At 39.9% G+C, this 26,172-nt stretch overlaps 1 protein-coding gene across 7 annotated transcripts in view; it reads left to right on the top strand.

Annotated features, from left to right (window-relative positions):
- The window catches only part of PHACTR2 (phosphatase and actin regulator 2), a 129,814-nt gene that overhangs the window by 77,886 nt on the left and 25,756 nt on the right, over positions 1-26,172 (top strand). For all 7 annotated transcript variants that reach the window (XM_023923468.2, XM_023923466.2, XM_086869052.1 and 4 more), the window contains exons 2-4: positions 6,817-6,984; positions 13,829-13,909; positions 16,714-16,872. In XM_023923468.2, the coding sequence (XP_023779236.1) occupies positions 6,817-6,984; positions 13,829-13,909; positions 16,714-16,872 (408 nt within the window). The remainder of the gene's footprint in view (positions 1-6,816; positions 6,985-13,828; positions 13,910-16,713; positions 16,873-26,172) is intronic.

Here is a 26,172-nt window from a genome sequence, read left to right as displayed (position 1 = left end):
TAGCTGTTCCAATAAGGATTGCATCTATCCAAAATGTAAACAATTAATTTACAAACACATGTTTGTGGACATATTGCAAGCATAGGTCAGATCTTTATTTTTTTCCAGGACTTAGGAGAATCCCTGGTGTGTTTTGATATAGGAAAGAGTTGAGAAGAGGGGGTGTGATTGTAGAGGTCTGTCTGCAGTGCTCAATGCGCTGTAGAACGCACCCAGCTCAGATGCCAGTGCAGATGGAGAAAACGAGCTCTGAAGCATGAGGTTCCTGCATGGGAAGTGTAATTTAGAGGCTGGGTAGTCCTGACTGGCTGTGTTGCCTTTGGTATTTCTAGTGTCTCTACAGAGTGTCCTACAATCATAACTTTGCTTTTTTATTCTGTAGAATTAACCCCGTGGGAGTGAAAACTATATTGTGGAGTAACGCTGAAGCCGGATGTTACAAGTGTGTTATGTGCACTTGGGATGCACTAGCAAGAGACAATTTGTGGCAATGATAGCCTGTAACCTGGCAAACCATCCAATAGAACTTAAGTTGAGGTGGTTATTGTGACCAGGGAAAAAAAAGCAACACTTTTTCCACTCTACCCCAGTGATGCAGCAAACATGTGTCAAGCCCTAAAGTTAACCCTTATTTTATATCCTTTTTCTTGTGTAACTAGTAGGAAGCCCAGGTCAGGTCCCCTGCTTGCTTACTGGGGATCAGTGTCTTGTAGGACTAGGGCATTCTGCCTAAGAGACAGATAGCTAAACAAGCTTTTCCAGGCCTTCAGCCAGTTAATCCCAGGTGTACAGCCAAGAAAGTGAGAACTAGAATAGATACATCATTGTTTGTAACTCTGGTCATACTCCTTTTCTCCACACTGCAGAACAGAACAGTGTGTCTGAGCATCCCTCAGCCACACAGCTCTTGGAAATGCGGAGCCCTGAGCATCCGGGCTATGACTTTCAGGGAAGCACAGGCTTCCCTCCTGTCCTCTGAAGTGCCTGTGTAGCAGTACCTGTGCTTTTTGCAGAGCTTAGGTAGGAGCTCATCACAGGCAGAACAGAATATGGTCTTCTGAGATGAATTTTCCACTCTTGCCATGTTTGACTTTCTGCAGCAAGGTAATATTTTGCTTCTGGAAGCAGTGGGAGTTGCAGGGTTCAGACTTGAAGCCCTTTCTGGACTTTGGCACTGCTGATCCAAGTGTGATTCCAGCAACCCTAAAGGCATTTGTATCCTTGTAGAAACCTGAAGGTGTTCAGGCTGTCATCTCCATCCCTGTGGTTATCCTAGGAGGATTCCCTCTGGCTCTTCCAGGGCAGCAGCCAGCATCCCTACAAAGTAGCCACTACCCAGCCTGTTTAGCTCATTGCCAGCAGGAGGTCCTATTAACATTTGGCAATATTGGCAGTTCCATATGGAAATTACCGCTCTGCCGCCCACGTTTGAACTTCAGCTTTTTCCTTTCATTTAATTAAAACACAATCAAGTCAATTAGCTCACGACAGAGTTTCTCCAGAGTTAAACTCCAGATGTATGGCAAGGCAAAAACATGCAGATGCCAATTCATTGTGCTGCCTGGAGGTAGATTATATCTCTTCCATTTACCAGTTTATCCACCATGGATTAGCTGCATTTTTTTTCTCCCTTCCAAGTAGATTAGAAAAACCCACCAACAAAAAACAAAACAAAATCACCCTCAAAACAAAAATGTGAGAAAGAAGAAAAAAATTTACATCAGATTCAGGTCAGGAAAAATAATAATTTGAAATACATATTGAAAATTACATTTATAGTGTCAGAATGACTTCTGATTTTTAATGACTATGTCAAGCCTTTTATCATGCAATGTCTTGAAGTTTGCCAGTAAGCTCAAGGAATAAGCAGCTTATACTCTATAGCAAGTTGATGACTTACTCCTAATTGGGGATAATAGGCAGCTGCAAAAACATGTTCATTTTTCTGGCATAAAAAACATGATTTCCAACTCTGTGCCCTCTAGCAAGGTGGTATAGAAAATCTTATCATAGTCAGAAGAGGTTTTGAGGTCTCAATAAACCAAGATGACTTCTGCAGCACATCCCTGCAAGGCAGCAGGGTGCAGTGAGAGGAAGAGGAAAAAAAGTTGTACTAGCTAACTGGTAATTAATAAGCACAGAAATTGTATCCAAATCCACATATAAGGGAACTCTGAATTGCGGCCAAGGCATCTTGGGCTGCATTTCTCAATTCATTCATGGTTAGATGTGGCAATACTCTGAGTTACCTGTGTTCTGACAGGATGAAAAGGTTTTCCTCACATGCTTTAAGTGATGTGGTGATACCATGGCAACACTGCAAGAGAACTATTGGTAGTGAAAGTGTTAGGCACCAGTGCTATCTTTGTGCCTTGATACCAGTGGAGCACTTGATTATGTGACTTTCCCCCTCTTGGTTATGTTGTTCAGTAATAGGAGGAGGACTTTTCCTTCATCTTGACACTCTTAACCTTGCAGTATGACAAGGATCCAGAGCAGAATTGCAGTACAGGTGGGTGAGCCTCGGCTGATGTGGGTGAGAGAAGGGATTGAAGTATAAAAGGTGCAGCATGGTGGTGGAAAGAAGAGATCTTGATGTTCTGCTGGTACTGTCTTGTACTTTACAGCCCTGATGTGAGAAAGAATCCCTTAAATATATGCCAGTGCCCCAGCAGGATTGGATCAGATCAGTTGTGTAGAAAGGTGCTGGTGAGGGGAGTGTAGGTTAGGTTCTTCTGCTGGCTTTTCATTTTCCCTGCCAAGAGAAAAAATATACAGAAGTAAAAAATACAGAACATCTAATGCCATAAGTATAGTGTTCTTTTCTTTTGATCATGAACTTCTTTAAGTCAAAGGTTTTTTTAAAAATGGTCTTGCTGCATTCCAGATCACAAGGCCTGGAACCAGCAGAAACACACTATTTACTTCACAGGAATTTATATTAGTCTTGCTTGAAATGATCTGATGGGTTGTTCTTCTGTTGCATTCTGCTCTTATAAAGTCAATTGTAAATCCTTATCTGAAGAAAGTCTTAGCTTGTGCCAGTGCTGACATCTTAGTGCTGAAATGTACCATGCCCTGGGAAAACTGTGATGATTTCACATGCCTGCCTCAGCCACACAGCGTCTCTGGAGATCATTCACAGCAGTAAAGTGTTTCCTCAGCAGCTACAGAGATCAGCGCTGCTTATTGCAAGTAGCCTTCCTGGGATAAGACATGTTCAGGCATCTCTAAGCATTTGTAGGAAAGTCAGGGTCATCCACAGAGTGATCTAATCTCTGGCTGCCTACAAGCTTGAGGAGAGGGTGTCCTTTTTGTACTTTTCATCTAACTGGCAGCCCATGTGACATGATTTGGCTTTGCAGTGTCTCTGCTAGCCTTGTTGTTGGCCTTTTGCAGCAAGGTCTCCTCTTCATGTGACATCGACATGCAGGATCCATATCCTCACTTCTTGTCTTTCTTGTGCACCTAGCTGATCCTGCTGCTGGAAAGTCTTCACCTAGGGCAAAGGACTGGAATATGGTCATGTAAACTATGCAGGTACTATTGCCAGAAGTGTTGAAGTTATTAAAAATGTTTATTGAAGGGCAATGAAGTGACTCACTGGCTTTTCAAAGATGCGTCAAGACACTATACATAAAAATAAAGGAGTAACACAAGTCAGCAAGCTCCTTTAAACCTAGGCAAGCTAAGATGTTTCCTTTCCCCTCAGTGAATATGTATAATGTTTACAGTGATTAATAGAAGGTAGATAAGTTTTCTGAGGTGAAAAACATACCACTTTATTCTTAAGTTGTGCATGACCTGTAAAGCAAATAGTGTGCATCTGAAGCATCAGCTTCCTGTGGAGATTCCTTCAAACAAGAGGAGTAATAACTTTTGTAAAGATCTTTCCAAAAATGCTCTGAAATATCATTGCTGAAGTTGTGGGGTTTTTTCTAAGTAGTTTATTAATTGCTAAAATGTGCTAGCTTGTGAATATATATGTGTACACATAATATATATGAGTTATTTTTTTCTAGACATATTACTTTATTTAGATTATTTCTAAAGTTAATCTGTGATATCTGGCTATGTTTCTTTCTTCTTTTCAAATACATATTTTAAATGGGGAAATTGGTACAAGGTTGCATGGATTAGTAAATTCACAATTTTGAACTCACTAGATAAATCAACTCCTTGCCTTTTATTGTCTGAAGGAGTTAATGTTGACATCTGTTTTCAAAAGTTTCAATCTTCCTGAATGGAATTATTGTCCATGAATTTCATGTATTTGCTCAGTTTGAAGCAGACAGATTTCTGTAGCTAGGATGAATATCTTTGCATTGGAGTTAGCAGTTTTCAGCAGAAGGCAGAACAGGGACCGATGCAAATCTGTATTTCTCTTTGGGGAGCTGTTGGAGCCCTAATCCTCCTCCATTTATACTGGTAGGCACAGGGCAAAAAAAAAAAACTAGATTAGGTTTTTGTGAAAGTGGTCTCCTGCAATAGGCTGTACACCATGACTCAGGAGGATTTGAAAAGATCAGCATTCTAGTGCTTGTAAGACTATGCTGTCTATCACCAGGATGCAGGCACTTCACACCAGTAGCCCACTTTCTGAGCCACTGGAGAGAAGAGCATGGGTTTTGTCCTGCTGCCTCAAGGGTGGGTATCCTCTCGCTCTGCTGAGCTGGTATCTCACTGCTTCTGCCAGTGAGACAATGCCTGGCTCCTGTCCCAGGACAAAACTCTACAGCCAAGAGATCCTGGTCTCACTTCTGAGTATTTGGATTTACTAGTGCTGATTTCACAGAGAAACTGCGTTTCCACATCCCTTAGCACCATGGGATTCTCAGCTGGGAGGGAGTCAGGAGGTTGCTCAGAGCTGGTCCTGACAGTAGGTGAGGTCAGCCCCAGAAAGAGCTTTGGAGGTTTGCATGGCTGAGCCTTCAGATCTTCCCAGAACCTGTTCAGTGCTGCATTACCTAACTTCTGGTGGTGTCTTCCTTACCTCTTATCTGACTTTGCCTGGCTGCAAACCGTGGCCTTCATCCCTTTTTATGTCAGCTGGAATTGCAAAGATGAATTTTGCTCTCTTGTCTTTGTAAATGCACTTCAAATAACTGTAATTCTCACTTAGATCCACAGTTTCCAGCAGAGGCTTCTGTATTCCATAGAGGACTGCACTCCGTAGGCAATTCCTGTAAGCCTGGACAAAAGTGAAATCCCTAATTTCGGGCAAGGCAGCCCCTGCAGGGCTTCTTGTGCTGCCCTGTACCTCTCTGCAGAGCTGCTCACTGCCTTTGGTGATCATCTCATCCTCCCACCTCTCACCTGGCTTCTCAGGGTGTGTGGGGGAGTAGCTGCTTCATTTTAAGGCAGACTCCTTTGAAACCTCTCTAAGGTTCACCTTGTTCTCCAGGGCACCCAGGTGAGGAAGTTTATTGCTAGTTTTAGCTTCATAGACTTCAATGAAGTTATACAATAAATCTTTCTTCCCAGTACTTTATTTCAAAACATTGGAAATAAAGTTTCTTGGACTCTGTTTGCCTTACATCAGCTTTCTAACAGAAAAGATATTTTTTTTAGCATCCTGGATCAATTTAAAGCCTAGGACAAATATAGGACTCATTAAATGTCATTTGTCTGAGAAACAGAATAATAAGATTGCACCATGATGTTATGTGGCTGAATGTGTATCTTTTGAGCAGCTAGGACACAGGACCGGGATTCAGGAAGCTATTTGGCAAACATAAAATTAAGCACTTAACAATTTTGTGCCTCATATTTTCCATCTGTAAAATGGGGGCATTGATATTTCTTTATTTGAATAGCATTTCTGATTTAATGATCTATGATTATCATTACTACTGTTCCGAGTGTCATCAAGTCTGTTCTGAATTGGTTATAATTAGAATGTTTAGATGCATGAAAGCAATTACAGAGCCTATATGGCACAAACAGTTAAGCCCATGATTAATTTTTTTGTCTTAGGTAATAGCAGTTACTTTATTGCTCATAGGAGTAAAATTCAGCACATTGGAAGTGCTTGTTAGAACACTTTTAGAATATAGTTAGAAAGACTATAAATGGAAGGCTTTAAGAAACCTGAATTCTTAAACAGAAATAAGTAATAATAGATTTCTTAGGGTAGTTTATTTTAACTGTATGCTACAGCATGTTGTGGGATGAGTCTTAATTTGGTTCATGAAACTCAAAGTTTGGCCATGGATGCTAAGTATTGGCTTTTATATCAATCGATATGTTTTTGCAGAAAAGAAATCCTTCTTTAAGTTTTGGCTTCAGTTCAAAAGCTTATTGTTAAATAAGCTTTGTTAATAAGAAGCCTGACTCATGGCAGGCAGTGCTGGGAAGGACTGATTACCAGGGATATCAAACAGACCTGTTCCCATTCCACTGCCAGAACAGTTATCTTTAGAGTTTGTTTAAGAAGGGATTCATTTTACCCAGAAGAAATAGTTTATGTTTTCACATTGCAAGGGGTTTTTTTTCTATGTGGTGATAGTTAATTATGCAACTTGACCAAGGATTGGGAAAAAGTCACCCGAACATATGTTGAAAGAAATTCTCCTGTAGTGATAGAAAACCACCGGACTGTGCAAATACACCAGATGACCATCATGAGAAGCAAGTTCTGGACAGAAGCAGCTGAGGTGCTGAGAGGCAGTGAAGCCTAAGGCTGCCTTCTGGAACAGGAGAAGTCCATGGTTATGCACACACAGCCTGTTGCAATCTGGTAGTGGAGGAGTTTAGCTGTTGAGTAATATTTTGTTTTCCATCCTTCAGTTGTTTTTATTTCTTTCCTTTATATAGTTGATGGTTTGGACAAGGCTTCAATTGCTAACTCAGATGGACCAGCCCCTGGATCCCAAACTCCCCCCTTCAAGAGGAAGGGCAAACTCTCCAACATTGGCAAAATCTTTAAACCTTGGAAATGGCGGAAGAAGAAGACCAGTGACAAATTCAGAGAAACATCAGCAGGTATGTCTGTGACCCTTTGGTGGCAAATAACAGAAAACACTGTGATGGTTTTGCAGGATAATATTTGAAAAGCTCTTTGAACTTGTTAGATGGCAGGGATTATTTAGGCATGGTATTTGACATACAGAAAACCAGTTTGATCCTTGTCAAGGGAAAACTGAACCTTATTCAGCTTCTGTCTTGAGCCCATCACCTAAAATACACAGCTGATTTCTTTACCATACATATCCTCAAATATGTTGGGAAAACTCTCTGTCCTCCTGGTAGTCAGTGACTTGAATTATGAAAAAAATCTTGCTTTTGTGGGGACAGAAGTTTGGGGGAGAAGCAGATGTAGCCATGCCCAGCAGAAGAATGAGGATCAGCTCTGCAATCTCTGCCTTCATAGAGGCTGCTCTGCCCCTTCACTTCCCCACTGACAAGGCTGGAAGGATGGCCTGAAATCAAGTGCTGTGATTGAATTATATTCTGTCTGAAAAAGAGGGATATTGAAGGCTGGGATTTAGTTAGCCAAACATAGTTGTTTGGGGCCACCTGAGATGCTCTGGGGTGTCCTGGCTGCTCTCCCAGGAGGTTTGATATCATATTTGTCATCCCTGTGCAGACAGCTCCAAAACCCTGGGGCATCTGAAGTGGCTGTAGACATCCACGTTTAGTGAAACTGAATGCCACTCTGCATTTATGTGTTTGTGTGTCTTTGTGTCACTGCTCTAGCCAAACTTTCTCTACAAAAATCCCAAACTTCTGGTTTGGGATTCAAACATTTGATGATGTGGTTTCCTAAACTTGAGTCTAATTAGAGTCCAGTGAGTTTCTGTGAGCTCTTTAGATTCATTGCCACAGTGCAGGCCCTCTATCTACTGTCTTCCAAGGCTTTGGGCCATAAAACCAACACTAGTCTCCTAAAGAATTTTCAGTAGGCTCCCCTGAACTCTTGGAAGTACAATGCTTGACATTTTTAACCCATACCAATCCCTGACAGTTACAGCAACAGGCTCTATGGTTTGACAGTGAAACTTTTAAAACAAACTTTATTTACACAAAAAGGAAAAAGAAGCCATTTTCTCTGGTGTCTTTGTCACTCCAGATGACAGCTGAAGTTTCGAACAGATTGCTGAGATCTTCAAATTCTTCTTTTTTTTTTTTTTTTTCAATTTTCCCACATACCCTGCAGCAACCCCCCCCCTCCAATTTCTTCTACTACTGCAATCAAAACTAAATCCCCTCAGTCTGATATCTCCTTCATTGCTTCCCACTTCCTTCAGCTTTCCCAGTACCGTTTTTTACATTTTTCCCAGTACTTATTATTAAAGCAAAGCTATTTCTAGTTAATGACTCCTGAATGTTCTGCAGCTTCTCCTGGACAGGTATGTGATTTTATATGCAACAAGTTCTTCAGAGTAATGACCATGCACAAGCTGTGTATACAGAGATTCCCTAAACTTTCACAACCTATTAGCATGTGTTAAATTGTTATGCCATTAAATAATAATGCATGTATCATTTTTCAGTTATTTTTTTTAAAACTAATATCTGGTGAGTTCATATTAAAGATAGCATTTCTTATGTTGTACTGTCTGTCTTCCAAGGGCCTGAATCCAGTCTTGCAAGAGCATGATGCATCAATTCTTATAAGAACAAGGCAGAGCATGTGTTCATATTTCTTTTACAAAAGCAGGAAATAAAGCACAAAGAAATTAAGGTCAATATTTTCAGAAGTGCCTCCTTAGATACTCACTTCTACTTAATTTTCTGGTCTTGTTCATGATGTGGTCCGTCCCTCAAGACACTGATTTGCTTTTAAACTGTGCATGGGATCACTTACGTTTGTGTACATGCCTCATGTGAGGCTGCAATATGAATTGAGAAGTAGCTTGAATTGCATTCATCCTGCCTTGGATGGTAATTTCAGGGATGAATAAAAATAGTATTCCCCATATTTCTTGAGGAAATAGACCCAGGACCAGTGGAGACTGAGAAGATGCATTTTCATGGCAAGTTGCTCCTCGTTGCTTGCTTAGTGACACGGTAGAAATAACTTGCTTATCTAACTTGAGAAGGAAATGCGAAGACTTCTGTTCAAAATAAAAATCCTACAGGATATCCTCTTCCTCACACTAGTGAATCAGAGGTGTATTTACATTACCAAGTGGGGGCTGTGTATGTGCCTGCCTCTTACATGCAGGAAGCCCATTTCCTGGCCTGGGACCATGGGAGAGAGCACAGTGACCCTCATTTATTGCCAGTTCTCTTAGCAGGGCTTCAGCGTGGTCAGTCCACAGGCAGCTGAAGAAAGGGTTTCTCCTAAGACAGAACATGGGCTATTGGCAGGAACTCTCACTACTTTCTCTGGGTTTTCAATAGGCTCTTTGAAATAGATTCTTGCTGCGGCCTTGCCAGGACGTGTGCCATGGACCGCTTTTTGTCCTAGGAGCAACTGAAAGATGTTCGTAAACAGAAAACACCACAAACATCAAAAAATTAGGGATGTTTACATGTTAGATGTTAATATCTGTTCCAGTGTGGGAATGATGGTTGGAATTTTTCCCTTTAGCAACGTATTTTCCACGCTTTATCTCACGAAGTCTATTCTTTGGGCACTGGCTGCATGCTTTTTGCCTAGAGGGCTTTCAAAAGCAAGGAAAAGCAAACATAAAATGTCAACATCTCAAGGGTTTCTCTCCTCTGCAATGTTTTGCTGTGAAGGAAAAGGCAGCGGTTTGTGTCTTGGCACAAAGTAGATGCCACTTCAAAGCTTCACTGCAAAAGTATATACAGAGAGGGATCAGAAGGCAATTTTAGCTCTTACTAGGTCAGAGAAAAATTAATAATCAGAATTCTCTCAGGCTTCCCTTAGAAGAACAAAACTAAATACTGGAGAATATCCAGAATCTCACAGCACTCTTCAAGTCAAAGAATGGATTTTAAGACTGCCTGAGGTTTACAGCTGCTGACCATCACTAAGCAGTCTTTTTTGAGGGGATGAGGAAGGGGGGAGAGAGAGAGAGAGAAGCTGCTTTTTGAGGTAAACTGTTCCCATTATTAGAGTTACTATTATTTGTATTGGGCAAAAAAGCAAATATTTGTGAAGGGAAGTAAGTTTTACTGGAGTAAATGAGGGCTACTTACAATACAATAAATTTACATCCTTTTTGATGGTTACACCTAAAGACAGGGTAAGCTCTGATTCTGACTGCAGCAGGGGAAAGATTTTGATCTGTAATTTTCTGATTCTTCTGGAGCATGAGACTGGAGACTTCCTGCCTGCCTCACCTCAGCCTTCTTCAGTAGGCGAGGACTCATAACCAGTAACCCTCAAAGTCAGGACTCATCTCTTTGTAATCAGTCTCAGTGTACACAGATGGAGAAATTGTTCTTTCCTTTTTATTACTGCTTAAAGTTATAAACAGTACGTTGGTGTTCCTATTGAAATTTTATGTGTATATATATATTCACACCTTTATAAATACACATATATTTATGTATCATATATATGACAGACTTGTTGAGATAATATATATTCACTTAGATTGATGTATATTCTTATATACACATATTGCAGAAAAGATTTGTACTGATAGCATCAGCTGGTCACTCAGCCTAACTGCACAGAGTTTTGAGAGTCTCAAACCAGTCTGCTGAGCTAATTACTTTTGACTACTGCTATATTTCAGAAAGCTCTCCTAAAATGATAGGGTTACAAAGTCAAGCATTCAGAAGTCAGGAAATGTTTGAATGATGGTGCTGGGTGAGAGGATGGTACTAAGTACTTGACTGTGTAAATCTAAAATGTATTGCATAATCTAAAGTCTGCAACAAACCTCAAATTATTATGATGAATCCACACTGACTAAACAGCACCCAGTATAAGTTCCTAAGCTGACAGACTACTCATTCCTCTTATACAAGGGGACATATTTTTGCCACTTTGATTCAAATTAAGATTCTGCCTTTTTCTTTGTAGGAATTAAAATTATGATAGTAGTAGGGAACACTAGCTTGATTTTTTTTATGTTCTTTCCATGGGCCAAATAACGTTTAAAATAAATTATCATTTCAAGCTGAATTAATTGAGCTTAATCAGTTTACATAAAAACACCAATCATAGCCAACATTATAGAAGATAGAGGACTGGGACTTAAGCTTCTTATCTGTTCACAAATTTTCTAATGTGTGAAATGGAGATAGTTATGTCTCAGGGTTGTTATGAAACCTGTGTAATGTATGAAATGCTTTGAGGTTTTTTGGTTGAAGTGTAAAGGGTTCATGCCTTTTAATGACAATTGGCATTTCCCATAATAATTAATTCAGCACAGTTGTTAATTCGATGTTGTAGAACTGAAAAAAAAAATCCTGAAAACTAGAGACATTGATGGGGGAAGGTCTGATTTATTGCTCTTAAGCTTGATGGAAAATGCATTATTGTTTTCAAGTGGCATTGAATTGTCCCACAGATATGTAAGAGATTTCATTTCACTGTCCCCAAGAAAACACAGGTAAAAAGGAAGAGAGAAAAAAAAAGAGTGGGAATTAAATAATATTTGTAATGCTGAAATACTAATAAAATAATATTTACAATGTCAGCAACAAAGCAAGCATAAAGTGTGTGCATAAGGTGGTCATCCTTCAGGGCTGTGTCAAAGGAGATTTCACCCTGCTTGTGAATGCATCTGGTCTCTAGAAAGACCAAGACATTCCATCCATGCCTGCCCATGTAGTCCTCTGTCTTCATTACCCCCATCTCTTTTAAAACAGTCTTTGTGGGACTGCTTCCCTACATGAAGAACTCTTTGCAAGCCTAGGGTGTGCTCCTGTGCCAACGTGTGACACATTTGCAAGGCTCGTGCTTTAAAAAATACAGGGGAGAAACTGGGAGAGCCTGTGAATAATTTCAGTGTGGGACCCAAGGCAGCCTAACTTGATCAGAGTTCAGGCTACCACACTCTCCCAAGGAGGCTGGCTGGTATTGAGAGTCTGCAGCCACACTCATAGGCTCCCTTATGCTGTCAAACTTGACTTGAATGCTGCAGAAGTTTGACCTTTAGTGGACAGATCTCTCAAAATACCTGAGTATATAGACACAGATAGCTTATGTGTTCTTGAGCCAGAAATGCTTGCATATGTGAGCTCTTGATCTCACAGGCATGAGTAGCTGGAACTGGACTGGTCAAAATGTTTACTTCCTCCGGCTCTTCTGCCAGGATTTGATGCTATTTTGATGGGGAAATGCATCCCATGTTGAGGAGTTGCTGAATCCCTGCACTTTGCAGTATGAGAAATAAATCTGGTACTGTAAATTCAGGAAGTGCAGAATCCGAGGGACTTGTTACAAGAGCATGTAGCAACAGAACAAGGAGGAATGGCTTAAACTGGGCAGGTTTAGATCAGATGTCAGGAAGAAATTCTTTATTTTGAAGGTGGTAAGGCACTGAACAGGTGGCCTAGAGTAGAGGATGCCCTGTTGCTGTAGGCATTCAAGACCAGGCTGGATGGGTCTTTAAGCAACCTGAGTTAGTGGAAGGTGTCCCTGCTGATGGCAGAGGGTTTGGAACGAGATGGTTTAGGGTTCTTCCAGCTGAAATCCAAATTCTATCATTCTGTTCAACCATCCCTTTCCCTGATGGAGAAGGGGAGTGGGAAGCTGTAAGCAGTGATGCCTTCAGACACCTGAGCTCAGCCAGTCTGGTTGTGTCAGCAGCTGAGTACCTGCTGCTGGGGAAGGTGCTTTGCTATTTATGAAGGGCAGCTTTCTCAGAAGAGTCAAACTGCCTCTCTCCATGCCTTCACAGGACCCTGTCACTTCACTATATGCCTGAGTCATTCCAACTGGGCTGGTACAAGGGAGATTAAACACTGCAAGAGGTATTATCACTCTGCATACAGCAATTAGACTGACCCTAGAGAGTGTTTGAATTAGTTGGTGAGACAGATAGCCCTGTCCCATAGCATTAATAGGATGAAGTCCAGCACAGCTGAAGCTTCACCACATGCCCTCACCTTGAGGTCCAAATGTCATGTGGATTTTGATGCCCGTATGAAAACAGAACCAGGATGGGAGACTACCTTTTCCTAACAGGGGAGACAGGATTTTACAAGTGATAGTTTGGGGATGAGATGCAGTGTGGAGATATTCTGACATCTGTAAATGCTTTTCCCTATAAAACTATTCAGCATTTTTCCCATGGGAAATAATAATTAGAATGCTTTGTGCCACAGTCTTGGGGGTTTTGTGTATGCTGCTTTATTTATTTTTAATCTAAAAACAGGATGCTGCATTTTTTCTTCCATGAAAGCCAGCTAGCACCAATCGATGAGGATGTTATTTCCTTTTAGAACACAACTCTATGGCTTCTGTTAAAGGTTGTTTTTGTTGGGGTTTTTTTTTCCTTTAAACAGTTTGCACATCACAAGGGCTACTCTGTGAGCTGCTTGCTCTGAGCAGGATTTGTGTCTCGCTGCTCAAAACCTGTACGAAGCAGATGGAGGTATCTCCAGCTGAGCTCCTCAATCAAGTCAGGGAAAAAGGCTCTTTTACATGTTAAACGCCTGTGCTAGGATGAGTTCAATTTCATCCTGAAAGAACCTCTTCCCATTGACCATGAAAGAAGCCTCAAGGAGACTTGCTGAGCTGAAGATACTGAATCACATGAGTCCCCACTTTCTGTGCCTGAAATTGCAGGGCAATACTTTCAGGGACTGTCCATGAAAACCCCAACCACTTCTCCTGCAGAATCAGAGGAAGCAAGAGTTCTCTTCCTGTAAAATAAAGATAGTTCTCTACATTTTTTTCACAAGCATCAGCAGTATGAGAGTAAATCTATTCTTAACTGTGCTTTTTCTTTAGTGTTGGAAAGGAAGATTTCGACAAGACAAAGCAGAGAGGAGCTGATAAGAAGGGGAGTGCTGAAGGAAATGCCTGAGCAAGGTGATAATGCATTAAGTAGAATTTAGCTACTAAGCACTAAATGTGTATGATAAAGCCACTGTTGCATTGTTTCCATGCAGTATAAATAGGTATGAGGAGACAAACTGAGAGGTGTGAGAGGTAATTTGGGCCAGCCGACAACTGAAGTTAAGTCAAGGGATTTGTGCTCTGTAACTGCTTCTGCCACAGGTGCCACAGCTGACTTCTGGTCATATCCTGAAGTATTTGAATGCTCCCTGTAAATAATGTGACTTCTGTGGCTTCTGCTTACTGCTTGCCAGAATTTTTTCTAATTAGTGATAAATCTATTTTTGAGTCAAGGTCTGCTGTCTAAAGCCACTAGAGTATAAAATGAGAATTTTTGGCTGAAAAATTAGGGGCTTTGGAACCCGGAAAAATCAATATAATTCATTTCAGGTATCAAAAAGTACCACTGCTGGGATCATATGGATCCCACTGCTGTCACACAGGCCACAGTCACAAATGGCACCAGCATAAAACTGTGGGGAAGAAATAACTTGTTTCAAAATTCTCTAAGGTTTAGTAACTGGCATTAGCCAGAGTTTGCACTTTGAAAAGCATTAGTAAGCCAAGGTAGATACCTCTATGCTATATCCAATTATGTTTCTTGTAGTATTCTCTCTAATATTTTTCATCTTTTTATAAATCTAGATCAAATAAAAGTAGAGTAAAATAATTTTCTGTAGCTTAAAATTAAACCATTTGTAATTTTATCAAAGAGTCTTAGAACTCCACATTTTCTAAAAATAATTTTCACCTAGAAATTGTATTTTTCTATGTGATCTGAAGAATCAGTAAAATATCAGTGTGTATGGGTTATATCATACACATAGATATTTAGAAGTAAAGGGCTTGTTTGTTGATGTGTGACATCACTTGTCCATACGGAGTTTGGCTAATTATCAGACTATGACATCCAGCATAGCTGGCTTCTGCACTTGTCACTGCCACTGTCATTGTCTTAAAACAAGACTTGCAGACTCTCCATACCTCAGTTTGTCCATCTGTGAATTTGTTGTGGGTTTTGCCACGTGCTTTACCAGGGACCTGTGTGATCTTGTCCTTTGAAGGTTGTAAATTGTATTTTCAGTGGGGACAGTTAATGAAATGTGGTAACTTCTCAGGTTGATTACAGTCTGAACATGAATACTATCATTTGTGATAGAAGTATGAATACTTTGGTCATCAGTGCCCTTGACCCTCTTTTCCATCCTTAATTTGGATTCCTTACAGGGATTGAGCAAAGTGAGGAAAAGGATAGAATTATGAACAATTTTCTCTTCTTTCTCCCATATCAACCTGGTCTGTGTTATCTGCATCACATTGTGCTTCATGTTTGATGAAAATCATAATTTTCAAGGACATTTTGAAAGAATATGGGGTTAATTGGAAGGTGCTAAAATTGGAGAGGTAGGAAAGAGTTGAGGAGTGTGAAGGTAGTTAGAATTACTATGGGGATGAAAGCTAAAAGAGGAAATTACATGGAGACTTGAAATGTGAGAGGTAAGAAATGTGAAGAAGTGACAGCGTTTTACATAGAGTGCAGAAGAATGAAGTGGAAAGTGGCAAGTGCCACTTGGAGGCAGGAGGTGTTTGCAGAAGCAAGACGTGAATAAGAGGTGGCAGTGCCATATGTGGAGGCGGAGAGGAAAGAGTGGATTTCAGAAGCCCTGGGAGGGAGAAGCTGAAGAAACGGAATGTTGCAGTTAAGGTAAGTGCAAGTGTCAGCTGTAGTAAATTAGACAAAGTTGGGAAGGCAGAACTCATTTTTTACAAATCAAGTTGATGTTAGTGTGCAGAAGATGAAACAATCACTTTAGTGGAAGCACCCAAGGTGGTAGGACAGAGGCTGCATAATTGTGTTGAAACCAGGGAAGTGCCAAACATCCAGGTCTGATAACACTCAGCAAGGAAGAGAAGTGGAATTGCCACAGTTAGTGAAGAGCCAATGGAAGAAATCAAAGAGATGCCATGTAGATCTGCTTGTTTTTTGGTTTGACAGCAAGAGAATACTGCAAAAAGAAATTACCAGAGGAGAAAATCAATAGCACCTTTAAAGTGCATGGAGCAGAGAAAGCTGTAAGCCAGCAGGAGTAGCACTTTTTGGCAATATAGAGACAAATAGGAAAAGAAAGAAGTTTTTTTCAGTATCAAAAAAACTCTCAAGCTGAGCTGGTCTGGTGAGTAAAGTATCATCAGAGGTGAGAAAGCATTTGACTTGCAGAATTCAATTATGATATGATATGTGATACAGGAAGACTTCACCTTGGCTCTTAAGACCTGGATGACATCTTTGTGATTTATTTTTATTAAGTAAATGGGCACATACATTCTGAGAGCTTCTGACAGAATTCCTGGCTCATTTATGTGCTGGGAGTACACCACAGTAGTTCTGCAACTCTGCCACCACCCCATTGTCCATGTTTGGAACATGCTGGAACATGTTACAGCTTTGTTGTGGTCCATGCACACGTTTCTTTGCTGTGTAAACCAAGATGCAGGGATAAGAGAACAGTATGCTCATGAACAGACACCAAGAAGGAAACCAGCATGGACTTCCAAGCCTGCTACTGCAGAGGTGTCCACCCAGAGAACATGAAAGCCTATAGAGTTTCTTTACAGAGTTACTTTCCAGAGCAGATCTACAGCCTGATGTTTCACATTTCAGTAAGTCTTTCTACTTTTCTTCTACAGAAGCTTGAACGCAGAGGGATGCTGTGTGCTATAAGTAGGTGCTAAGTAAGCAGTTAAACTAGGCAGTAACTTCTTAATTTTCATTCCAGATGGTGATGTAACAGTAAACTTTGAAACTTCAAATGGACACACCGTAGCCATTGGTGAAGAAACCATACAGGAAGAAAATGTGGTAAAAGGCAGTGGAAATAATGGCACCTTATCAGAGAAAGCATCAGCATCAGAAGGAAAAAAAGAAGATCAGGGAGGTAAATTAACATATTCTTCACAGATTTTTTTTTGCCTGCTTTAAACATTAACGTGTTCTTCCACTAGCACCTATACATGCTGTGAGTTCTGTTCTGCCACAAGGATGCCAGCAGAACCTGCTGAGAAGATAGGACTTCTGAACCACCAGTATTCCGTCACTGGCAGGCATGCCTTTTCCTATGCATATGGTAAGGTCATAAAGAGAAGCATGGTCTGAACATCACAATGCGTGCAGGGAGGTTCAGTTTCTAAATTCACTGTGAGCCTTTCCTTGTAGCCATGGCCAAGTTTTGGTGTCAGGTTTTCTCTTGTGAAAGAACACACTGAGTTCATATGCATCACCTTGCGGTATCATTGTAGAAGCGGCTCGTGGGTTGAATGTTCAGAAGTGTTTAAGTCGCTTGAAAACCATCTATCATTTTGAAAGTAACTCCAGCAACTCATTCCAATTGGTTTTCATGAAATCTTAAGCACTTGCAGTCCAGCTCTTCACAAACATTCAAGGGCTGTGTCACTCCTGCAAACAGAAACCAGGCCATTTATGGAAAATGCACTCTTTAGCTATAAGGTTTTCTATAGATGAATTGTAGTAAATACTGGTAAATATTTAGCAGTTCCAGAGTCCATCTTGATTTTGCAACCTTTACTCAGATCTACTCTGAGTTTGACTCATAAAGGAAATATAAAGATGAGTGTGAAATCACAGGATTTGAACCAATTTTATTTTCTTTCTCTACCATCTTGAATAATGCACCACTTCTTTCCCCTGTCTAAAAGTGTTCTTAAATACTATTTCATTTGATGGACTTTCCCTAGCAGAAAGAGCAAAGATACAAAAGATCAAGACCTTCATGGCTGGCTGAAGCCATGGAGCCAGGACAGAACAGCCTTTCCAATGTCTTCTATTAAACTCTACCTAGTGATGAATGAGCCTCTGGAGGTTGAGAGTGTCAGTTGAGCTAACACAAAAATTTGAATTCTTCTCAGAGCTACATAAATCACTTGACTATGTAAAAAGTGGATAGAAGTCCAAGGAGAAACTTATGAGACTTGTAGTACTTCCTGTCTTCCAACAAGGCAGAAATACGAGATTAGCCTTTGTCATGACATTTAAATACATCTATCTTTTGGTGCCAACTAGAACCAGATGTGTATTGGGTCAGGGGAAAAGAGTTATAAAAGCCATGGAAAACTCCTTTAAAATGGTTCAGTTTAACTCTGAGGTTAGATCAGACCACTTATTATTTTGTGCATCACTAAATACAGCATTTTGGAACTGTCAGGACTTGGAAGTTTTCCTAAAGTACAGTTTATTCTTTTAGAAATACATATTTCTTACCATCTTGAAATCCCCTCTAGCTGACTTTGCAGAATGTGTAACTCCAGTGAAGCAGGAGAGGTTCAATATCTATTTCAAACATCTTATTAGACTCTGCACTCCCAATATATTGTTTTGATTTTGGAGAAATTAAAAATGATTGCCCTACAGGAATAGACTCAATACAAAAGAAAGTATAGCTACCACTCCAGTCCCTCTCAGAAAATTAAGAATATGTGGAAGAAGGAGAACAAAAAAATGAGAAAAACTGGTATTCTAGGCTTCTTTGAATCTCAATATGAGCATCTGGAAGATGCAAACCCCTTAAAGTATACTTTCCTCCTGCACCTAAACATGAAGTTCTCCTAGAGTTTTGTGGTTTAACACCCACAAAAGGTGTTAAGGATCAATTCTGTGTATCAGAAACAGTGTTACATTGTGTAAACCCAGTACAAGTCACCCCACAGTCACTGTGAGTACACTTCAGTTATTCTCTATTTATAGCACACTAAGCAAAAAGGTGAGCCAGCCTGCTGAACTCAGTAGAAGAGTAAGGCCCACAACATCTCACCTGGCAGATTAATCCTGGGTGATTTTTTTATGGCAGATGCAGTACATTTGTGTTACACCCACACCCACTGGCAGAGCGAGGAATCAACAGCTGCAGAGTGGAGGTTTGCTAATGCTCACAGAGCATCAAAATCAGAGCTGAAGCAGGAATTCTTGGCTCACTGTCTTCTGCTGAGACCATAAAATGTGCTGGTGCTTCAGATCACAACCGTCCATCATGAGAACTGAGATAGGGGGATTGAATACTAGTCAGTATTGATATATTGATAGTCAGGAGTAATGGCTGGCTGCAAGAAGTTCATCTTTAATGAGGTTAATCTGAGGCTTCTGAAGTCATCAACTCTTAGGTGTAAATATTGAAGGAAGATATATACACCTTCCATGTTTGTAAGACCCAAAGGCAGGATTCATTCCTGCTGCTTAGCAGGTGTGTTGGATTTCCAACTTCCACTGAGTCAAAGTTTGCCCAAAGATGCATCTCAGCCCCATGACGTTATAAAGTTATTTTAAAATGCTCTTGTGAAATGGTGATGGTCTTTATTTGTTCTCTTGTTCAACTTGAACAGTGAAATGGGTCTTGAAAATGTCCTTCTCATATAAATGTGATGACTGCAGGAGCCAGAAGCTTAAAAAGAGCACGATAGAGGCACATTGTGATAGCATGGTGAGAGCCAGCAGCAACAGGCTGTAGAATGTGGAGTATGTTAGGAGTTAAAACAAGTTAAAGGAAAAAAAGTTTTTCAGCATAAGCTATGGAAATACAGTATCCACAAGGCAAGCAATAGGCCCAGCCATGCATATAAAAATGAGTAAAGCAGAAGCAAGTGAAGAAGACAGCCCCTGAAAGCTGTTTCCCTGGCTGCCAGGCAGTTCCATAAGCTATGTACCCATCTGCTGACTGTCAGCTCACAGGTGCCTTTTGTGTTTGGTGAAAAATTCTCTTGGGCAATTTAATAGTATGACTGTTTCTATTTGTAGTAATGATGACAGTCATACAAGCAGGGTGTTTAAAAGAAAATGTCTCCTTTATGGCAGGATGATAAGAAACAAGTGACAGTTTAACATAAAGCAGGCAATTGATGGCTAAAGCCTTGATGTTGAAAAATTAGATAAATCTTTTTCTGAGATCATTTATTAGTGTTGTGTTTGTACTGGATTGACTTCTGAATTCTTCTGTTATGACTAAGGAAAGTCACCAGCATCTTTTGCAGAAAACGAAGAGTTAAACTGTAGCTATTTTATCTGTGAGCCTTGCAAGGGATACAGAGCAGCAAGTGGAGAGGCAGCAATATCAAAGAACACCCTGCATGTTTGGGCAGCAGACTGAAATCTCCAGCTGTTCCTGGGCTCCTGAGCCATAGCACTGATCTGCAGCACCCCCAGCACTGCCCAGAGCTCCAGGTTCCAGGTGAAGCATTGCAAAGGGGATCCAAGGAGTCTGTCTGCCTCCTGTCCCCCATAGCAGTGCTGGACAACATCAAAAGCCACAGTAGGATAGGTGTCAAAATGGCACTGTTTTCCTCCCTAGGTATCAGGACATAGCAAGGTGATGCAGCATGCATGCTGCCCATGGTAAAGCCTCCAGGTACTGTGCCAGAGACACTTTTCTCCTTTCAGCCCTCCCAAGATGTCTCTGAAACCCAGATGCACGAAAGAACCCCTTATTTGTATCTGAGTTCAGTTTGTAAACTTCGGTCTTACTCATTTTTGTCAAAGCAAGCTAAACCTTTTAATGATTCTTGCAGATGGTTCCAGATTTCATAGTTAGCTTGGGCTTGAAGAAGTGAAAGGCTCAGTAACCATCAGCAAGATACTGCCTGGAAAAAAATAGTAAGAAATTCAGTTTTGCATACCATCAGTCAGGTGTGTTAGGTGCTGCTTTGATAAATAATTGCATTGCAGAAAGCCAGAGCTCTGTTACAGGTGCTGTGGGTGATATGGGGCATAAGCTTCTGGAATGTTCCTGGGATATTTATAAGAGATTGATCTTCTCAGGTTTCCTCATGTCTGAAGTAAACACAAGTAAAAGAAACAGTTTTTAGTCCTGTTTCCAAATTAATTTTTGGGCTACATGTGCATATTTTTTCCCCCAAGAGGCTTACTCTCATATGAGAGCTGGAAAAAAACTTCCAGGCCTTACTATATTGGGTTTACAGGTTCTTTCCTCTGTATTTTGTCTTCTCTCCTTAAATCTGCCATTAAATTTAATCTTTTCTTTTGCATATGGGTAACCAAAGAAAAGAAATTTGAGGCACAAACTCTGGTCTTACAACCATGCATCATCGTTCTCTAATGCTTTAGTTTGTCTACCAAGGAATGTTCTTCAAAGTCTAATTTTCTACGTTCCATTTCTCAGAGATCTTTTCTTTATTTCCCCAAAGCAGGACAAAACTTGTTTGAATATAACGTAGTAAGCCTCATTTTCCAGGGTCTCAGACAAGATCCTGCTTTGTTTCAGAAGATTAAACCTGGAAATCAGTCACTGTGAGAAACTAGGCAGACTTTGATCCCTCTTGTGTGCCTAGCTGCCTTCCTACACTCCTGAGCTCTGTAGATCATTGGTATGAGCAGCATACATAAAAGGTTGTGGGCTTTCTTGCCTGACTTCCTAGGAATCTCTCACTCCAGCTGAGTTATTTACTGGCTAAAACCAGTTCTTCTAAGAATAGTATATCTTCGATTCATCACCTGAACTATGTAAATGAGGCTGAATCCAAGTATTCTTAAAAGGAAAGCTACTCTAGATAAAGCTGTACTTGGCCAGAGCCTGTCCACTGAGTCAGCAGGGTTGGCTCAGGGTGACATGTGACATGTGAGTTTTTCACCCACAAAAACTGAGTGCCTGAAGAAAGCTCCTGACTTGTAAAGCTGGTTTATTTGTTTCAGTTTTTCTCTTTTATAGGAAAGATATCCTAATGTGGCTCTAGAATTAATGTTGTGTACATTATTTTTATTAATTAACTATTTCATTATTTGAGTATATCTTTACAGAAAGTATAAGAGAATGTAGAAGCCTACATGCCTTCCAAGATTCTCACAGACCAGCTGACAGTGAATATGTCTTAGGCATTCTGTCTTTTCTTTAGCAGCTTACTTCTTACACAAAGATTGAGCAGTTAAAAATGTAAGATGACAGGATTTTTTTACCTTTTTTATCTTGGAACTAATGCAAAATACCTGAATGTGGTTTCTTTAGGTGAGATGTAACACCTTTCCCTTTCTCCCTTCTATTTTCTACACTGTCTTGTTATAAGGCCTCTTGAACTTAGTGCTGTTGAAATTACAGAACCAGTAAGATCTAGAAGCCTGCATACATGCAGATCAGCTTATCCATCTTCAAGAAAGATGAATTCCAAACTGCAGAGAGAGCTGCAAACAACATTGTGAGACAGCTGTCCTGGTTCAGTGTAGCAAAACAGAGCCTGAAAGAGCTTGAGAGCATTAGATGAATGTTGCAAGTTGGTAAACAGCCAGGAGAGAGCATGGCTAAAGGACAATGCTGGCACAAGAAGAAAGGAATAAACAGTGTCTTGAAATACAGTTAGAGTGGAAATTAAAGGATGCTTTCTAATAATTAGAATGGGTCTTTTCTTGAACAGAATTTTATTAGCAATAGCAGGAACAAAAAATGGAGCTGGTTAAATCTGAGGTTTATGAAAGGATTTGTCTGAGTTGACCACCTGCATCAGCACAATCAACGAGTCAAAAAAAGTGACAAAAGACACCTTGTCTAGTCCTGTGTCCCATGTTCCTGACTGACAGCTTCCTGGATTTTGATTAATCAAAACACAGCTCTCTGCACAGTCTGCAAAGGAAACTCATGATCTGCAAAACTCTTAAAGTTTCATTGTGCGGGGAGCCATCCTGCAGAAGACAACAAAGACACATTATTTCCAACTTTCATTTTACATAGTGTTTCTCCAGTGTGTTGTGTTCATCCTCCAGGAGGAGGGTGCTTTGCAGTTGATGGAGATGATACACTTGTGCTACAGCGCTGCTGGTTTTCTGTCAGGTAGCTCCACAACACTGCTCAAGCTGTACAAACAAAAACACCAGTGCTGCAGGACAAAATCCTCAGGTAGGAAAGCTCTGGCCTTCTGTCCCTTAGAAGTTCACAGAAGTAAAGAAAAAAATCTTGTATTTTACAGGTCATCTTCTGAAAGTATGCTGAGGATTTGCATAGGTCAATTATTATCCATAGGTCCAGAATTTGCAAAAGTCCTTTGCGAAACTTATTTTAGTTTGAAAATAAGTAATCTGATTTTCTAGTGCATGTGGCACACTGGCATCTCTCTGAAAGTCTTTCAGATTTGATGAGTCCTCCCAGGAGCTGTTGTATACTGAGTACTTTGTAAATCTGACCATCATTTAGGTGTTTACATGAGAACAGAGTTTTGTTTAGAGACTGGCCCCAATCACAATTTCTGGAAACAAGAAAATCTGGTTTGAAAGTGAGATTTCTTGAAAATCTGGCCTTTGGAAAATTTATTCTAAATATAAATATATTATTGGTCCAAATTTTTCATGAGATATTAACATTTGCTTTCCTGTTAAAGAAGTAATTTATAGGCAAGTTGCTTTTACAGCAGTTATTTCCATCAAGGCAGCAGTGGATAAAAGATATTCCTATCTGATATATTTTGGAGACCTTTTGTTAAAAGGTCAGCTCTTGATGAACAGATGTCTAGATTAAGAAAAACAGCAGCAATAGAAGTGTGTTGCAGCTGGTCCTGAGGTACCTGGGGGATTGGTTTGAACAAATAGATGGGTCTGAACTGATTCAGATGCCTCCTTGTTTTGGCAAAACAAAGAGCAGGCAGGAAGACCAAGGGTCCATGTTCAAGTAGAATCATGTTAGAGAGGTACAATTACAACATAATTGTATCTGTAGCCATTTACAGACATCAGACCATCTCTGTCATTGTTCAAGATCAAGCTCCTGTGGCAGTTATTAGTTATTTGTATTGCTACAGTGTTTCTGTATATACCAGACATTTATTATAGCATCTTACATAGATGCAGTAAACCACAAAAATTTTCCAATGGACTTGCAGTAAAAGAAAGGACATTATGATTAGGCACTGGAAAACAAGAGGACACCAGACCAGAATAAAAAGCACAGTACTGGAAGCCTAAATATTGTCAGCTTTGGCATCACAACAGAGGGGAGTTTGAGGGAGGGCAGTCAGTGAATATTCACAAAGCTTGAAGGTCAACAGAGGAAAAGTTATGAAAAGCATCTGCTTTAAACTTGGCTTGTCACTTTCAAAAGCTGATATAATGGACTGGTCAGGTAGGAATAGGGAATCTGTCTCAAGTAAATGAGAAGCTGTACTATGGGCAAAATCAGACTGACACTGAGATAAAAAAATGAAGCTAACAAAGGTAAAAGCAGCAAAGCTAATAAGGTGCCAGGAGGAACAACATAGTCAAAGATAATAATCTTCACCACAGATTTCCTCCTGGCTGTGAGTAAAAAAAAAGGTTTGCTGGTAATCAAGGGGCAGTCAGGACTGGATGAGAGGTGTAACTACCTGAGCAAGTAGGATCTGGCTGTGCGGGAGTCTGCCACTCTGCCAGTCTTTGGAATGAGGTACATAAGAGAATGAAAAGAACTGTCTCAGACAAAGATAGTATTCCAGTAATGGCAAGGCATTTCTGTTAAAATAAATGCTATATAAATCGCCAGTTTTAATCACAGTTGAAGTCTGCAAGCAAGAACTTTGATGTGAATGAACTGCTCCAGCTTTGGTTTTCATTTATAGTTTTTAGTTATTTGTCTAAATAAAAATTGAAAATTATTGGTTGTCACTAGGATGTGTTTATTTGCAACTAGATAAAGCTTAAGCCTCATATTTTGTTTTATTTTGTACCTTTTTCCTGATTCAGAAGATAAATTCTGATATACATTATTTAATCAGTTATATAGTTTAGTGTAGATTGACTATATTACTTTAGGATATGGTGAAAGGTGTATTACTTTTCCTAGGTTATAGTTCTGTTTTTAACATTTTCTCTACTGATGACCTAAAACAAAACACAGTAATGGTATATGAGTAAACATGTTTTAAATTATTTCTTACTAGTAAATAAAATTTATCATTATGGATCTTTAGTTAATACATATAGCAAAGAATTGTTTACACATAATTATTTCTGATCATCCTGACATCCCTCAGGATCTTCAAAGTACAAAATCATATCTTCTCTTCCCATATTTGTTATTAATGGATATCAAATTTTAAAATGTCCTGCTTTTTCAGAATTATATCAGCATTTCAACTTTGAATGAAGGTAGGTAGAATTTCACAAGGAGACCTTTTTGCTGTAAAAGAGGTCAAAATGTAACAGATAAGCATGTTCCTTTCTCCATCTGAAGCCTTTCTATGGAAAACAAAGAGATGGTACAAGAAGCTCTGCTCAAAAGACTTTGTTTGAAAATTGGAAAAGGTTTCTATGAGACAATTCTTTCAAAGCTTTAGCAAAAGCATATTAGTCTATAACAGGCTGGGAAAAAATGAGGACTCTGGGCAGTTAATGTTAATTCCTCCAGTTCATGAAGTCATGTGTGCATGTTGGTTTTAATAACTGCAGGTGATGCATTAGGTTCATGTTAACAAACCTTAAGCTAGAAGTTGGAAAGGTTTTGTTTCTGAGAGGAAGAATGTCTTTGTTGTCTAACACATTTTGTCCTTCATCTACTAATCTTAAAATGTGTTGCTTATCCCTTGGGAATCTTTTACATGGGAGAGAAGAGAGATGAGGACATCCATTTAATGTGTGTTAAGAGTGAGTCTCTAATAGGAATGTACTGTAAGAAATGAAATGGTTTTCTCTTGGGTGATAGGAAAAAGTCTTTGCAGAATTTGCTTGTCTTCTTTCTTTCCCAGTCATGGTTTTTAGTAACATGCAAACAAAGCCTGTGTGGTTCTGATGGAATGCTCTTGCTTCTATGATTTCCTTTTCCAGAAAGGTTTGGAAGGCTATCTTGAGACCAAATGGGCACAGAATTGATTTAATTGAATAGATAAAGATTTCCATCTGGGAGCTGTAACTCTTCCCACCCGGGAACACCAAGTTTTACAGTGATTATGTTGCAAAATTGTATGTTGATGGTAAATGGCTCACCTGTATTATCATTACAGCTGGTATTAGGTAGGCACTTTTAAAATTTATTTCCTGGTCATCCTCACTCTTCTCTGGTTTGCAGGCCAGAAACAAACCAGGTTTCTTTTGGACAAAACTAAGTCAAAAGATGCACTCAGGAACTTGTAGTCCATCCACCACTAGTCATGCAATCTACAGAACTAGCCAGAACACAGTCCAAAGTCAGGTCTCCTGAAATGTGGATTTCAGATTGTGGATATTGGGTCCTCAGTGTCCTCTTTCACTCTGCACAGCCATTCCTATT

The sequence above is a fragment of the Cyanistes caeruleus genome, chromosome 2, assembly GCF_971803275.1.
Source record: "Cyanistes caeruleus chromosome 2, bCyaCae1.hap1.1, whole genome shotgun sequence".
Classification (NCBI taxonomy): Eukaryota; Metazoa; Chordata; class Aves; order Passeriformes; family Paridae; genus Cyanistes; species Cyanistes caeruleus.
The sequence above is the reverse complement of the archived record's forward strand: the minus strand, read 5'-3'. Positions and strand labels throughout refer to the sequence as shown.